Raw genomic sequence first — 18,156 nt, 5'->3', positions numbered from 1 at the left:
TGGAGGTACCTGCCTCCGCCTTGAAGTCTGGTATCTCTTCTGCAGAGTAGGACGTGATGAGGAGTGTGAGCTTCTGAGGTGATCTGTGCGAAGCATGGCAGAAGCACCGGTATGACATGTAGATCAGGACCACCCTCGCCGCCAGCCTAAAGCCCCAGAATTAGGCAGAGGAGCAGGACGGCTTCATAAAACATCTAGTTTTATTAAGCATGTCATTCAGGCACTTGTTTCAGTAGAAATCATCATGATGACGTTTTACAGCATATCTTTAGCCCCATATGACAAGTGGTGGCACACCCACACTCCGGCGAGTTTGCACGCCTCTGCCTTCGAGCCCCGCCCTTCCCCTTCAAGAGCTCCTGTTCCTGGATAAGGGGAGAACACAGTCTACTCTGAAACTGATGTACCCACCAGGCGGAAGTCAGGCAATTACAGGTTTCATTTTTTATTGTCTCCTTCTTATGAATCCCTACTTTTGACTTTGATTTATGACGTACAGGTCACAAGTTCGGAATTTCTTTCATCCTTCTGAGATCAAAGCTTCCAGTGATAGTAAATTGTGTACAACACACATTTTTCTGTGATTACATACGCTGTGAGCATCATTTTGTGTATGATATTTATTATATGCCCGTTATGATTAAGAGTGTTATTACTCCCCTTTTCTGGTCTTGGTTCATGCATTTTCCGCCCTCCCCTCTGAATACATCCGTTCTCCGACCCCCTTTCATATTTCATTTTCTTAGTATGGGTACATTCTGTGCATTTGTGCTCACTGACCTTGTTTACAGGACAATAAGGCGTGAGAGGGGCAGATCTTGCACATCTCAGCATGTTTGGAAACCCTGGGCATTTTTCTCAAGTTTCTGACCTCCTCTACCAAGCGTGATGGGCCTGTCTGCTACCTCACTGCTGTGGCATTAGGAGTTTGTGCCAGATCTAATGTGTGTGGAGCAGCGAGTCCATTGCAAACACCCTTTGCATCAAGTGTGTCTGCAAACGTGCGAAGAGCCAGATCTGCCTCTGGGATCTGATGGCCAGCATTCGCTCAGTTCATTCCATGCATGATGATTCTCTCATCTGGTTCTTAGCCAGATGTTATCCTTGCCCTTGCAACTAGCGTACAACACTTCTTCCTCTGATGCACACATTTTCCGGTGCACATTTGCATGGTGTGTGTGTTGATTTTCCAAATGTGGCCGTTGAGGTAACCTCCAGGCAGTTTTCCAGATTTAGCTTGGTGACGAAAGACCAAGGTCAATCCATCAGGATGGCAATAGTATTTATTAGCTGTGGGGTCCATCTCTTATTTTATGCACACTCAAAAAGACAACTCCTGCTTTCCATCACCCCCTATTCTGACTTTGGATGTTTTAGATTCGGGGCGGGGGTGAATGTACTTTGTATTTTCTAAGGTTGTGGTTACTTGGTAACAAACACATTAAGTAGGTGTTTATGTTCAGTTGAGCACATACCCAGGTCTCAATAAGCTTGTTATATCGATTCACATGTAAATGTTTTGAGTCTTTTTCTTCTTCTGTGTTGGGGTGTCTGCAATTGTGTAGTGAAGAAGGTCCACTCAGGAAGGTAGTATTTCAAGATGATTTATTTTATGAAGATAACTTTGCTTCTCTCCAACAGAGTTAATGGATGGAGCCCCAAGGTTATGTTTCAAGAATGATTTTCTTCCACTCTTACTCTCCTTTGGTTTACGCCTATGAATTTAAAAGGGTGGCAATCTTAGTTTTTTTGTGTCTATACCCATTTAGCCGCAACCTTAGTTTGTCTGGTTTTCAACCTGGAGGATTCAGTGTTTTTGTTCTGTGTTGACTAATTCAGAATGTGGATCAGTTTCCATCTGAGACGTTCAGGTCTTTGATATGAGCCAATCAGAAATTCCTATATTTAATTTAGTTGTCTTTTCACTTGATAAGTCTTCATTTCGATGTTTAGTTCCTTCAGTGCTTAGAAGTTGTGGTTCTTGTTTTTTTTGGTTCTTTTGTTCGAATGTTTACATCCAGAGCATGCTTTTATCAAATTAACATCTTATGCCCCGCCCTATGTGTGCATTTTGCCCACCGGCCAATAGTGATTAGTGCTCTTTGTTTTGTTTTTGAATTTTTAGAGTGATGTCATATCTGCTAATTACCCAGAGGTAATTAATCTCTTGGATGCATGCTGCTTTGGGCGTTTCGTTTCTTCTCACAAGTGGTCTTCACTGAGGAGCATCTGCATGCAGAAAGGCCCATTGTGAAATGCTCACTGGTGACACTGATACCAAACAATATATCTTGATATATGGTGCTTACAGCATATATTTCTTATTGCATTGCTTTCTCCTCATGAGACTTTATGGATTTGTTTTAGTTTGGCATATGCCAGAGATCTACCAAACATTGGTGGATGTATGGCCCTCCCTCTATAGCGTTTATACCCATGCATCTACAAAGTGACTTTATGGGTTACTTAGAGCTTGACGGATGTAGGGGTACACCCTCGTATACACTCTAAATGGTGCAGACGGGACATCCACCAACTTTTGCCAAGCAATGCGAATTTGGTGTGGCAGGCACCAAATTCTGCATGTTATGCCCCATTTCCAAGTTTGAATTCGGAATGGGAGGTATTCACTTGCCCAGGAAAATACATGACCCCATGATGGCATCACTTCCCCAGTCTGATCCCTCATGGTCCTTCACCCCACCAGTGATCTGAGCCTAACATTTACATCCGAAAACTTGATGAAAAATGCCGGTTTAGGAAGCATACTCTGAAAGGCAAACCTTTGGATTTCTGTCCACAGCATAATAATTAATCCCTTTGGCAACTTCAAGTATAGGAGAAAGCACACTTCCTTTTTGGTGATTAAATGGTCTGACTAACTTTCACTTTGACCACAAAACATCACTGTTTAGGCACCCTATAAATAAAGAGCGCATAATTATCGCTATGCTTGTTTCATTAATAATTAAAATTAAAATTAAATTAAATTAAAATTAAATTAAAATTAGATTTAGATTAAATTAAATAATTAAATGCTCTCTCATCTTTTCGTCTAAGTTTGTGTTTAAATATATGCTGATTTAAAATAGTAGACTTCTAATTGGTGGAAAAACCTGACATTGATTTCCTAACTTCATGGTAAAAACAGTTTAGCACATACTAAAACAAACGGGGCATATTTACAAAGAGCTAACACCACCTCAGCCTCATTTTTTTGACACAGCAGTGGCGCAATCAGTGTTGCACACTGCTCCATATTTAAAAACTGACACATTGGGCCCAATGCGCCAGTTTGTAGATTCCTGTTCACATTTTACCTGTGCCAAGTATAATGTATGTAGGGCAGGAGTTCCCACGTTAAAAGCAATGAAGAACTGACACAGTAAAATGAACAACTTTTCACTGCGTCACTACGACCAGGCACAAGGATTGACGCAGGGCATTTAACTTGGGATTCACCACTGTGTTCTCAAGCATTGATGTGTCGGTCTTACGAGCAACTCCAGCAATGTGTCACTTTAGCGCAGAAAGATGCATCAGAATTTCTGACGCATCCGTGAATCCTCGCGCCATGGAGCATTCTATTGTAAATACAGAGCATCTATGGCATTATTTAGGCATTTACGGCTGCCACAAGAAATCTGACGGTCGATGCGATGCGTCATTTCTAGTAAATATGCACCATAGTTTGAATACTGAATCATTTAGAAAATATTTCCCATTCTTGTGAACCTTTATATTCACAAATATACAATTAAAATGTTTATTTCAATTTCCAGATTTTTAAAACTGCCTCCCAGTGACCTGTTCTGAAACATGTAATTTCCAGACTGCCTTTTCACCGATCCCCATAATTTATTCAAATTATTCCTGTCATTTATGGTTTAAATTTACATTTCCCCAATCATTTCCATTCTATCTAGAAAACAATGTCTGTTTGAAAACAGGCAGTACGATGAAATTAAAAAAATTGTTGAGATGAGGAAGAAAAATGTTTCTTCTATATAATTTGACTGCACCAAGAAATCTAGTGGATACAGTTGCCACCATGAATAAATGCACCTGCAACAGGTGAATGGTTGAATCACAGTGATGATATTGCCACCTTACTGCTTAAAAATTAATAGAACGTGTGCTACTGAAATAAGTAATAGTCTCAGATATTTTTGCGATTACGACTTTGATCAATTGCGAGTACAAGCCCATTGTGCCACCGGTGAGTCACTTTTTTTTGATGAACCGGTGATACAGAGTGCAGACCTATAGCCATGGCCTCGTAGATATGGAGCAAGGCAAATAGCGCAAGTTGCTGCATTGCCTTACTCTGCATCAAAGAAGCATTCCATGGGCATTGCGGTGGGTGTTCCCACACAACACCCATGTAAATATGGGTCAGCACACTTCGCCTACGTAGCATGATGCTCTGGCTGCATAAAAGTACCGCAGGGGCATAGCAAATATGATCCTTACTTTGTGAATGACAACTGCAGGCATCAGAATGAAGAGAGAAGCAAGGGGGCACTGCATGCTCCTCCCAATCCAATGTATCCTCCCATTATGACTTTTATTTTCAGGTCCAGCCTGGGCGGCGAATGCGCTGCTGCCAGCCAATCTGTTTTTTGGTTATGCATACAAGCTCAGCCCATTTCCCCACCCATCCTTTTCAGGTCGAGCCTAAGACAGTGCATTCGCTGTCTGCAAGACCTGTTGTATCCTATTCTATGATTTGTGGCACATCCAGCGATTCTTATTGGCTGTTGTCTGTGTCAATCAGAAATGCAGCTTTGTTATTGCTGCATCTCAGTAACAGTCTCTCCTTGGTGTGCTTAGCTTTGCTTCTGGTGATTTAACTTAGAGAGTATTTTGTTTGGCACAAATTGTGCACAGTTATCTTTTGCCAATGCTTTATAATCGCTCCTAATGACGCCTTTCAATTAGTTCGGTCGGCCGTGTCATTTGTTTTTTTTTAATTAGGCCACCACAGGACCCACTTTGGAGCTTCAAAGATCTCACCCTTCCGATTGGCATTGCGCCCACCCCACTCCGAGCATGAATGCTTCGTTTCCCTCAACCCTCCATTTCTGTGTGCATGGAGTGATACACCATCCATGTCGTTATTTGGAAGAGGGGAAACACTTAGGCCCTTTTCTATCCCCATTGCAAGCCGGTCAGTAATTACATAGAAAAGGGCTTAAATGTTCCCCCTCTTCCACATAATGACATGGATAGAGTCAGTGGCCCTCCTTCTTCTTTCACGAGGATTTCCCTGTGGTAGTGTCTCTCTCTCTGGAGAAGTGAGGACCTAGTGAAGTTAGGTGCGAAAGTAACTGAATCTAACAAAAAAAAATGGAATGCAGTCTCATAGTGCATGCCTTTTTTTTGTTTTTGAAATATTGGTAAATTCACCTTTTCCATCTGCCGTTACAGCATGGAGTAATGAGACAGCCTGCTTCATCCAGTGGCTCTCTTGCACTGTGTGTCCACTACTGCCCGAAAACATGTTCTTTACTGCCAGGGCTGTGGATTTATGTATGCATATCCATGAAGTGCATGCCTGTCATTGCTTGTTGTTTTGCGCAGGTTTTGGGAAGAGATTGAAGGAGGGCTTCCTGATCCCATTTGGACTTTGTATCTCCCTCCTTGCTCTCTCCATCAGTGCACAGCCGCCTCACCTTTTCTCTACCTTAAATCATCTGCCTCTACTCTCTGTCTACCTCCCCGTCGTCTCATATCTCACTTGGTCTTGGCTTCTCGTCCGTGTGTCTCCCTCTTTTCCTACTCAGTGTGCAATCCCTCTCCAGCAAGAGCTGAGTGCACCTGGTAGGCAAAAGGAAGTCAAGGAGATGTGAGTCTGCAACGATCCCCCAGGTGGCATAGTGAGCCTCTCTAGTGTTTTGATTGTCACTTTTGCCTTAAGAGTGCCAGATGTGAAGGGGAATTTAGGCCACTGTTGGCACAATTAAAAATCTCTGCGTTCATGTGTCACCTTATAACATGGCCCATGTCTTCAACACAGGTTCAGTGCACACTACATTGATTATATGGGTATGTACGAAAAGGGCCACGGATGTGCCTTGAAACATAACCTTTCTGTAACCCCAATTAGGCATTAGCAGAGCCAACAGCTCTTGCTAAACACTTATAAGGTCCCAAAAGCGAGACCAATTGCATTGTAAATGCTTGTTTGGTTTGGATCCTGTTACTGTCCTTGCTAAATCGTTGCTTTTCGTTGTGAATAGGCTTGTTAGTCCCTCCTTGGTACTGCCTTGTCTGCATTTGTACCCTCGCATAATGACTGGACCTTTTACTTGTCTTGTTACACAGTCTGCTTTGTAAGTCGGTGAGCACTATTTTGTTTGATGAAAAATGGGGACAATGGTGGCTGCTTCTTCTATTTGCAGCCTGCCCACACAGCACTTACTTACTTCTTGCATGGAGCGCTATGTGCACTTTCACTTTAAAAGTGGCTACCCCCCCTGCATCTCCACACAGCACTCGCAAGACAATGGCGGCCGCTTCTTCATTTTTAAACTTTTGAGCTGAGCGCTGTGCCTGGTTCAGTGACACCGCGCTCGGCTTCAGTTCTTTTTTTTTTCTACTTAAATGCTGAGCGCGGCGCCCACTTCAGGGACACCCCTCTCTGTTTTTGCTTTTTTTAAACTTTAAACTTCAATTCGTAGCGTGGCACCCACTTCAGGTGCAGCGCGCTCTCTGTTTTGCAATAGGTCTCGCATTTGCCAAACGTTGACCTATTGGTATTGTAAATGACAAGGGGTTTTATTATTACACGTTTTTTTAAAACCAAAAATAAAAGGCATTGTCATTTACAATGTCAATAGCTCAAAATCTCGCAATTGCGAGGCCTATTGCATTGCAAATGCTTGTTTACATTGCAGCCTGTGTCCCCTTGTAGGACAGGTGTGAGTATATTGAAAATGCAGAAAGATTGAGGCTGTCCAAGAAAATCAAAGCTCACTCATGTATGACATATCATTTATTTTTAATGCTATCTTATCTGGCTAAGAAGCCGAGTGATCATTCCAACTAATCTAGGTATGAAATAATGTCAAGTGATTTCCTATGATGTCGTTGTGGGCACAATTTACAGTGATGTCATTAGTGTGTGAACCAGCATTTTTCACAGCTGAAAATTCGGCATTTCCCTGGGATGCTGGAAGGGTGTGGCCGATTATGCAGCGGAGGGGGGGGGGGGGGGCGTTTTTGTTTCTGGGGGCCGGTTTTTGCAGCTGTGCTTCTACATTGGCCCTCAGTAACAAAAGCAGCAGGGGGACAGGTCCGTCAAAATTGCCGGAGCTGCTCTGGGTTCCCAGTCCTGCCCTGGACATAACCAGCCATTTAGCAATACCTAATCTCCTCTGGGTCATTTACTAATCCAAATAACCATCTGGGTGCACTACCTGCCCCTTCACGAATTATCACACTTAAACCCTAATAATTAAATCCACCACATAGACACTGAAATAAATGCAGCTGATTAACCAATAACCTGAGAGCAGTATGATGCTTGGATCATGCTCTTCAGCTCTTCGTAAGCGCTTTGTAAAGGCAATTCTTTTTTTTTTTTTTATTTCAAAATATTTTATTGAAAGTAAATTTTTCATATACAAAAGCAAAACATTCGTAATACTTGTTCTGTTCTTGCAATGTTGCGGCCTGGTGGGGCCTAACAACACAAAGTGGAAGCACATCTGTTTTTTACCAAAACAAAATATATTTTGGCGATGTGTAGTATTTTTCAAACTGTCCAGCAGAGGGAGCTCGAACTCAGCCTTCTCGCAAGGAAATGCTGAAATAGCTCCGCGCTTATCTCTGTGGCAGCTCATCTGAAGTCTGTATGGTTCAAAACGTCGTCCTGACTCCTGAGCGGGCTAAAAGGGCCTGTCTGCAGTCTCCACCATGCTCAGATGCACGACGACCAAGTACACAGCGGGGAAGATAAAGCAACTGATTGTCCTCAGGGGGAGCCAGGAGGCCAATTTGGAATCTTGAGCGCTGAGAGAAAGCTGTAAAGTCGAGTGATCAGGATGAAGGGGTGGAGAGCAGTGTATAAGGTAGAGGCGTCAACTCACCTTTTAAAGCTTCGCACTTGTGGAAGACCACTCGCAGCTGTTTAATTTCGTCAATGTTTGTTTCAACTCAAGAAAAGCATTCATCAAAATGTGTAAATTCGCAAACCTGTTTTCAATTCATCAAGCATGTTACTGCCCTTTGTAGAGGTTGGACAAAAGTAAATTCTGTTGGGCCAGACAGTATTTTCCCTCTAGCATGTTGTCGTACAGTTAACTCACTGGGTGGGATCAGAAATGTACTCGGTCCGGTCTGAGAGATTTAAGTCTATGCATTCCAACTCATCGATAGTTTATTTGTGGTGCATTCCAGTAACTGGCGCTCTATATCCTATTGAAATATGGCGCTAGTTACCTTTTTCAATCACTGCAGGGTCAACTCTACAATCCATCCTTCCCTGTCATATAAAGGTACAACCACTGACTTAAGTGAGAATATAACTTATGCTAAGAGGCCATTCGACTGAAGGCACACATCCAGACTTGGGGCCATCTTTATGGCCAAGTCAGGCAGTGCAGCAAAGGGCCTCACTGTGCCACACTGCGTGACAGGGAAAGGGCAGGAATGTGCTGTATTCAGGGCCGGACTGGCTACCAAGCAGTTTGGAATGCTGCTGGGCTGGGGGCTGATTTCGTTGATGGGGACCTGTGTGTACTAAACAAAATTCGTTTTGCTTTCATTATTTCGAAGCACACGCAGGTCTCCATCAACGAAATCAGCCCCCACTGCAATTAATTCAGCCCCCAGCTTGGCAGCATTCCAAACTGCTTGATAGTCAGTCCGGCCCTGGCTGTATTTAAATCAGTACGGCGCATTCCATCCTTATCCCCTGCGCTGGTGTGCTTTGGGCTGCCTACCGCCAATGCAGGCACTGTTGCACTATGGTGCACGGGTGATAGAATTATAAGGAGGATTGTTTTCGTGCAGAGTGCAGCGTACATAGAAAGAAGAACAAACAAGGAGAAATTAACACATTTCTCCTTGTTTTACATAACCTGGGAAGGTGCAGGTTTTTGGTGCATCCTCTGGTTTACCACTTGTGTTTAATCTGGGAATGTATCAAATTCCATGGATGTTGCATGGGAATACCCATTTATGCCTCTGGAAATGCCTCCCTGGTATTGAGTAACGCAACGCAGTGATTTGTGCTGCGTTGCATTACTTGAAATTTATGAGGCCACTAAGGGCCTTGCAAGGAGGCCTTGCGTGGTGTCGTTAATCTCATTTCTAATTTGTTTTGCGTGGTGCAAGAGCGACGCACAGAGGCTCGTAAATCGGGCCCTTGGTTTAAAAAGGTCGAGTTTTACCAGATGCTCAAACATTTTTTTTTTAAATAACAACAAAAAACATACCAGTGATAAAATAACTCAGCTCAGCGTTCAGACCAGCATCGGCATCGACGCAATTCATGCGTGCCACAATGAAATCTCGAGGTACATCCTCAGCGAGAGAAACATTGTATTCCGTTGGAGTAAAGGTGGGGCTCTCGTCATTGACATCTAGAACTGTATGAGAAAGAATCAATTGTGAAAAAGTTGCAGTAACAAGAAACACAAGGATGTATGTGGCCAACTGAAAATCCTCATGCAGAATGGTGAAACGTTAGTGATCAGAGGGATTCCATGACTCAACATTGAAGGGCATACTTATCAAAGTTTAGCATAACCCTTGCGCAAGGCTGATGCAAAACCTAGAGTGATTTTTACCAAGCCATACAAGACCACCTTGTGTGGGCCTATATGGCTTGGTAAACCTAAACCTTGTAATGCAAGGCAGCTCATGTCGCTGCCTTGCATTACTCCGCCAAAGGGTGGTGTTCCATGGGTGAGGCGTGGGTGTGTCCATGTATTCACCCATGGATTTTGGTGCACTCCAGGATTTACCAAGACTGATGAACTAGGGAATGTGCCAAAAAGCAATACCTTCCCTAGGGGAGGAGTAACAAGGAGAAATATTGTTATCTCCTTTTAGTTTTCTCAGTGGTGTAGCAAGGGGGGCGGTCGGCCCCAAGCGGCACAAGTTTTATGGGCAGTGGCTCCCCCCTCACATGAGTTTGCCAAAGGGACGGCAAACGCAGGAATCATCGCCAGTACCCCAAGCCCACTCTTCAGTGTGGCTCCCGGGCGGGAATGGCAGAGACTGCCATGGGAGGCAAAGTGCCTAGCTATGCCACTGTATTTTCTTTTTCTAAGTGTAATGCTTAATGCAGCACATGTAGAAGAGGAAAAAGCCTCAGAAGATTGTTTTTATGCAGGAAGGTGTTCTTTCCTGTACAAAAACTATCCTGTCTCAAATGCAGGCACCCTTGTGCTATGGTGCAAGGGTGCCTGCATTGGGGCTAAGCAGCAGTTTGTGCATAACCACAGGCAGAGCAGGAATGGGCCAAAACTTGATAGATATGGCGCATTCCTGCCTCTCCTTTTCATTCAGCGCAAAGCAGCACAGCATGGTCGCTTGCTGCGTTGCATGAAATAATGATAAATATGGCCCTAACTTTCTGCCGCCTCTCTCTGGAAGGAAGAAACAATGATGACTGTGACATAAACATAACCTGAATAAGCATTGGTAAAGTCATTAGGTGTGGGTTTTAAGTGCTACCACTTGCAGCTTTAGCACATTAGAGCGAGACACATGACAAGCAGAGGCATCAGAAGTGGACAGAATGGACAAAAGATGTAAGGTAGTACGTCATGCAATTCCATGCAAGCACATGGGTTAAAGGAAGAGGAAGCATCCACATAGTCAATAGCATTAGTTGAGAAATGAATACTCCAATAGACTGAGCCGGTACTTGAATGACAACATCTCAAGCCAACGGATGAAATAGAGTGACTGAAAAAAAACTATGAGTGAAAGGGGCAACCTGAAGCCCAGTCTTTGTCTAATATTAGCAACAGCTCTGTTTGACAACTGGATACTCAAATCCTAGGCCGAAAAAGTGGAATGGCGTCAGAGTGGGGACAACACAAGGTTTGAAAGATGCCTGTGATAGCAGAAAAGGAACAATTTGAAAAATCTGACCCAAACATGCTCAAATATCCCATAAATGCTTCCCATCGCTTCTGCAGATAATCCAGATTTTGGAAAGTGTTATTCACAAAATGGCCTCAGCATGCAATGGGGGCTGACTGCAAGGAACAGTCTTATGCACTCTTCCTGCTCATAGCTATGCAGGGATTATGCACACACCTGTATATTCATGAGCACGTTTAATTGGGACAGTTGAGTGCTGGAGACAAAAGGCCTGTCTGCCCTTGCCTAACAAAGTCAGGAATCACCAGGACAACCATTGCAGGCCCCAAGGTTTTTTCCTGCTTCAGACATATTCATTTTTATTCACTGAGACCAGAATACTCAAAATAGCAGAGAGCCATGCTCTTGCAGCCATGGCAGCAGGTCTAAAGTGTTTTAACAAGCACCACTTTTATTTGCATAGTCCCCTGTTTGATTGAACAATGCCCAACTTTAAGTTGGTGCAAGAACTCTGGGGACATGTAGGCTTACAAATGCATTTGTTTAGTGAATTATATAGTAGTGACAAATTGGTTCAAATCTTTTACGCTGTTGTAATGCACTTTGTGTAACAAAGGACCTCTTTAAAGTCTGGTGGACAGACTGCCTTCTGTTGGACTTAAAATATGTCTAGCTGACTCCTTCCAGCATTGTGTGAGTTAAATTAGCATTTGCGGCACCATTTTGTTTTCAGCTGTCATTTTGTGCCATGATCGAAATGAAGCTTCTGTCTCATACTGTCTGCCTCAACAGAAAGCAGCCTCAATTGTTTCTTTTTATTATTCAAGGTTGAGCTTCGTTGCACTAATGAATATCTCGTTCTGTGTTTGCATGCCTTTCCTTGTATGTAGCCCTGCTCCCACTCTCAGGGAGATGGGGGACGGGCTGTGTAACCTTGAAGCTAAGATAGTGTGTACCCGGTCTCAGGATGGTAGCTCATCTTTCTGTACCTCCTTTGTTCATCTGTGCCCAGGCTGGAAAATTCCAGTCTGGGATGTCTTAGGGGTGTTGGAAATGTATATCTAACTTTACCTTGGGGACGTGGGTTAGTCCCTCGACAGCTATCTAAGAAGGCTGGTCAGACTGGACTCTGCTCGAGCGAATACTAATTGTAGGACTTGGCCCTTTTTGGCTAAAGTTCCCTAAACTTTTTGCTTTCCCCCTAGACCTTATTTCTGACATAGTGTTGCCAACTTAGAAGCTTTGGACACTTTGCCACTGTTGATCAGTGACAAAGTGCAAGTGCTCCCTTTGTAAAGTATAATGGTAATTGGTTGTCCATGATTTGTATGTTTGCCTTACTAGTAAAGACCCTAGTAAAGTGCAATATGTGTGCCAGGGCTGCTAATGCAAATGCCACTAGTGGGCCTGCAGCACTAATTGTGCCACCCACACAAGTAGCCTTGAAAAGGGAATTCAGGCCTGACATTCCAGGGCCTGTGCGCAGTGTTTAACGGTCATGTTGTTCTTACAAGTGCACCCACTTTCCAGACCTTACCCTTCCCTTTCTATGCATATCAGACTCCCCTATGGTAGGTCCAAGGTACCCCCAGGGCAGGGTGCAGTGCATGTTAAAGGTAGGACATGTACTAAGGTGTGTGCCATGTCCTGACAGTGAAATAATCTCCATTTCGTTTTTCACTGTTGAAAGGCCATCTTGCCCATAGGACAGAATGGGAAGGCTGTGTAATATGTTTTCCAGCCTATCTTTCCCAAGGCTTAAGATGGAGAGGTGAAGTTTAGTATACCTGAACTCACAATGTAATGACACATCTTTCTATGAAGGTGGTTTTTGCATTGTGTGTTTAGAAGCCACTCTTTTAGAAGTGGCTGGGTTTTTGTGCTCTAACATTTCTGTGTGTCTTTCCCAGGTTGTGGATTTACTGTCTGAAGTTGAAAGCGATAGGATCTGGGGAATGCCTTGACCCAGGGAAGGTGGTGAGAGAGCAACAGGCTGACCTGCATCTGGAGTGTAGGGGGAGGAGTAGCCCCTAGAGGTGAAGAGGCCTGAGTTGCTACTATAAAACAATTGTCCTATCTCCTGCTGAGTGATTGAGAATCGAGACCCCACTAATCAAAGGAAGAAGGTGTCACTGGCAGGCATTCACCCAGAACTGGTTTAAACAGGGGCCAGTGCCCCCTGAACACAAGGACTTCAAAGCCATTGAGGGGTATAACTATGAGAGCTGAAGCTCTGAACTTTGGATAATGGCTTGATCAAGATTGAACAAGACTGAAGCTACTTCGTGGTGAAGAGGAACCTATGCCAAGGATGAAACAACTGAAGAGACTGAATGAAAGGACTGACCCTTGCTGTGTGTTCTGAGGTTGGCTTGCAGTTTGCTGTTTTAACCAAGGAAAGGCTAAAGGGACTTTGCTGTGTGCTATGTCCCCTGATTGAAAGGACTTTGCTATGCTGTGTCCTGAAGTAACTTATCCTCAAGGGCCCGAGGTGAGCTGGCTCCCTGTTGCGGAAACACAGGAACACAGTCGTTTCCAGGAGAGTTTCAGCGGTGCTGTGTGTGTGTGCTTAATGCAGCCTGAGGCCCTCGTAAGTAGTGCCCTATGATCGTGGCACCTGGAGTCCAAGCAAACATCAGTGATTGCTGTGTGCGTGTGCTTTTTGCAGCCTGAACCTTTTGGGAGGATCGTCCAGTTATCGTGCACTCCCGGAATCCAAGTGAGTCTCATCAACGCTGTGTGCGTGTGCTTTGTGCAGCGTGAGACCTTTGTGAGAAATGCCTTGTTATCGTGCACCCGGATTCCAAGTGAATCTCATCGACGCTCTGTGCGTGTGCTTTGTGCAGCATAAGACCTTCTTGAGGATTGCCTTGTTAACCTGCTCCTGGAGTTAAGGTGAGTCTCAGCGATGCTGTGCATGTGTTCTTCATGCAGCCTGAGGCCTTCGTGTGAAGTGCCCGGTGATCATGCACCCGAAGCCAAGGGAGTCTCAGCAACGCTGTTTGCATGCGACCTGTGGCATCCTGAGATCTTTGCAGCAGTAGCAGACTGGACCAGCAGCCCCGGAGGAGCTGAGCCACCAGCCGGAGCCTGCTGTTGCCAATTCACAAAGATTGCATCAGAGGCCCAAACCGCTGAGCGAGGAGAGGAGAGTGAGTTTGTGCCCCCCAGGTAACGTTTGTCGAGTCCTGGGGCGGGGTGCGGACTTGGAGGGAGACGTTCTCGGCCTCTCTCTCATTCCGGCAGTGCGAGCCCCTGCTTTGGCTCGTATCGCAGCCTGTATTGCCAAGGGAGTGGCAGTACCAGGGCCGGAGTGCAGAGCTGCACTTTTTGTTACACCAAACCTGTGTTGGGGGCAACTGTTGACAAAGGCTGACTGCGAGTCAGAAGAAGGGGCGGAGAGACCACGTAAGGCACTGTGATCGGTGCCGGAGTGTATTACGCATGATCTGATCTCTGCATAACAGAGTACCTAATTGTCGTATACACATTGTATCATTTCTGCATAACGGAATACCTGATTAGTTTATTACGCATCAAATTATTCCTGCATAATGAACTACCTGATTAGTGTATGACACATTGCATTATTTCTGCATAACAAACTACCTGATTAGAGTATTACTCATTGCCTTATTTCTGCATAACGACGTACCTGGTGGTTGTATTACGCATTGCATTATTCTTACATTGCAAAGTGCCTGATTGTTGGGTTACGTATTGCATTAGTTTTACATTGCAAAGTGCCTGATTATTTTGTTAGGCATTGCATTATTTGTACATTGCAAAAGTGACTGATTCTAGCATTACGGACGGCATATCGTGGTATTAGGATTACAGTGAAATGTTTAGAAGTGCTCAATAATATTGCCAGAACTTACAAGGGGTGGCTGGCCTAACAACCAACCAGGAGAGATAGTACACAAATTCATATGTTGGATTTATATTGTGCGTTCTTATCGTATATCTTTTTATATACAATGTATACTCGTTTTTTATAAAACACGTGTGGAGTCTATTTGTGGTCTCATCATTTGGTTGCTGTGAGCGTGGTTGCAAATACTTTACACATTTGCCTTGAAGATAAGCCTGGCTGCTTGTGCCAAGTTACCGAGTGTGTGAGCGGGGCTGTCTCAAAAGGTGACCTTCCCTTCCCTGACGTGGAAACGCAGGTCCCTATTTGGCCTAAGGTACCTACCTGAGCCAACCAGGGATCCCGGGTCTAGCACTAATAAAATAACTTTGGTTTGAATTCTCTACTGTATGACCGACTCTTCATTTGTATGGAAGGCTGAGAGGTGGTCGTGAGTGACCCGGTGGCCCTAATTGGGTCACTTCCCACAAGGTCAGTGGGGTCTAAGGGCTCTGACTATCTTGCTTAGGACCATCTGCCTTAATCAGAAAACCACTCCAGGCAGGTGAGGACCTCTGTGCCTTCAAACCACCCTCAACTTCGGCTGGACCATTGACAGCACTGATCTTCTGAGGAGCAGAGGACAAGTCTGATGCAGACACCCGTACGAAAAGATGGTTCCCTGCCCTAAATAGGGCAGGATGATCAGGGCCTGGTGGTACGAGGAGGAGAGGCCTCCAAGTAAAAAGTTAAACATGTGCTTTATTTGGGCCGGTACTCACTGGTACTTAGTACCGGCACTTCTCAGTGTTCTCCTATTGAGTACCAAAAATTCTCCTCGTGTTAAGGGTACTTCTAGTGTACTATTAGTGGCATGCTGGGGTCAGGCTCTGCTGTATGGGTGTGTGACAGTAAATGGCCAGTGTTTTCCAGAGGCAGGTGGCTCCTGCAGCCTTACAATCTAACCAACAGAGCGACAGGAATAAGGAGACATGGCTTGAAGGCTAGAGCTTCCGACACTGGAACGGTCATGCTGTCAACTAACAGCTTGACCAATCCAGTGTCAGGAGCTCTTGCCCTCAAGCAACATCTCCTTATAGTGTAAGGTTGAAGTGCTGGAATACACTCGCCATTGTCTCTCAGAGCGCCTAATGCCCTTTCGCCATGTTCGGCTTGTGTGTGCAAGGCAGAATTGGTTCTAGTTTTTTGCAGTTATATAAGTGCAAACTTGGCAGGAGGGCATTAAAGCGCTTTACATAGGAAGCTCAAGTTCTACATAAAAGCACACTTTTTTGTATTTGTGGCACAGGGGGGTGAAATCCCAGCATCAGCTCAACATCATGTGATTCTAAGCAGATCACGAAAATCTCCCAGTGCTATAAAATCAAAAAAGTATGCTTTCACATAAAACTCCTGCTTCTCATAGAAAACCCTTTAATGCTCTAGGCCAAATTCACACTATATAAGACAACAAAAAAATACCAATTACGCCCTGCACCTATGACCTGAACTTAGCCAAAGGGCACTAGGGCACTTTACATTTGAAGGAAAAAATTATGACATTGTACATGACTGCCTCAAAGACACGCCCAGGGCCGGACTGGCAGCAGCGGGCACCAGCGTGGGGGCTGGTTTTGAGCCCCAGGGAGGCCGGGGCTGGCAATATCGGTCCCTGTAACAAAACCGGCTGAAAGCGGCCCTAGCAAACAGTCCCCCCCCCACCCCCCCAATCAATTTGGTGAGTCCCGGCACTCTCTTTTCCCATTTAAAGCACTGATTATACCGGTGTAAAGTCAGTACTTCTCGGACTCTGAGAAAACCACAACTTTCGTGGAACAGGAACATTACCAATTCACGGTAGTGCACCCAATTCATCAAACTCTAAATGACCCCAAATTCTCCTTTTTGATTCAGGTTCATGGGGAGAAAAGAACTGAAATGTAAACAGAGAAAGCTATTTGAAATATCTGGACACATTTACATCTCAGGAACGGTGATTAAAATGACATATCTGTTTTGAAAGGGAAAGCTACAAAAGTATATGTAAGTTCTATGACAAAGAAGGTGGGAGGAAAGGCCTTGCATATGGAGATGGAAACATGTAGTGAAGAAAAGAACTCTAATGAGTTGTCCACCAATTTGTCAGATAAGCTGTCGCTAAATTGTATGCTTTTTCAACAAGAGGCACCTTCACATTGAATGTCTAATACGACCAAGTTTCTCCTGCGTTCTCTCCCATTCAAAGCAAGAATCTTAGCATACAGCCACATGCTATTCGCCATGTAGCCGGGCTCTCATAGTCCGTCACAGATTAGCTTGCTTGTAAGAGGAATAAGGTGCATCTGTGCTGATAGACTGGTCATTTTTCTTGAATGACACATTGAAAATGAAATGGTGTCCCACAGCAGAAAAAAACCTCTGATGACAATACGCAATTACCTCGGACAGTCAGTGTGCTAGTGGAACTCTTCGGTGGGACCCCAGCGTCACTCGCTACCACCCGTAGGTAATACTCTGGAATCCTCTCCCTGTCCAGTTCTGCTGTGGAGATCACTAGGCCGCTGGTGCTGTTGATCACAAAGTCCATGCGTGGCATTCCCACCTGCATGCGGTACGTCACTTGACCATTGAGACCATCATCTAGGTCTATTACCACCACCTGACGAGCATAAGGAGAGGAAAATTGTCAAAAGGACAGAGGGAGCATGTAAAATCCATCAACAATATCACCATACGACTTGACCTCGGGTCACCCCCCACGCCGCACGGCTCCTCCTGGGTACCCATGTCTTCCTGCTGCTGCCACCGACTGAGGGTTCACCGCCCCTGGTGACTGCCACTCTCACTGTGCCTTACATTGTTTCTTTTTCCCCATACTGTAATTTTGTCTTTTATATTCTTTGTACTTGTACTTATTCTTATTGTCTGCTCTAGGTGCTCCTTTATTGCGCCACTGCCCTCTGTGCCCCCCCCGCTTCCCGCCGCTTCTCCCCTGCAGCCCTGCCCCCTTTGCCTCATGTCCCTCGCCCATTGGGCCCCCCGCTCCCGCCTCCCAGCTGCTCCTCCCTCCCACTTCACCTCTTATGGAGGTCACCGAAGGCAAGCCCGTCTGCGCCCGTCTGCGCCTGGACCCCTGGACCCCGTGCCCCCCGCAACGCCAGACTGCACTACCACTCCAGCACCCTCCGCGCACTCAACACCGGACGAGACCACCACTGCTACCGGGCCACCCCGAAGCG

General features: G+C 45.0%; 1 protein-coding gene across 1 annotated transcript in view; it reads right to left on the bottom strand.

Annotated features, from left to right (window-relative positions):
• CDH23 (cadherin related 23) overlaps window positions 1-18,156 on the bottom strand; it is a 2,828,172-nt gene that overhangs the window by 1,103,172 nt on the left and 1,706,844 nt on the right. Inside the window, exons 24-25 of the mRNA XM_086919477.1 lie at window positions 17,357-17,576; window positions 9,444-9,596 (exon numbers count right to left, since the gene is read on the bottom strand). Of these exons, the coding sequence (XP_086775603.1) occupies window positions 9,444-9,596; window positions 17,357-17,576 (373 nt within the window). The remainder of the gene's footprint in view (window positions 1-9,443; window positions 9,597-17,356; window positions 17,577-18,156) is intronic.

Source organism: Lissotriton vulgaris, chromosome 5, assembly GCF_964263255.1.
Source record: "Lissotriton vulgaris chromosome 5, aLisVul1.2, whole genome shotgun sequence".
Taxonomy (NCBI): domain Eukaryota; kingdom Metazoa; phylum Chordata; class Amphibia; order Caudata; family Salamandridae; genus Lissotriton; species Lissotriton vulgaris.
This window is presented reverse-complemented; position numbering and strand designations above follow the sequence as displayed.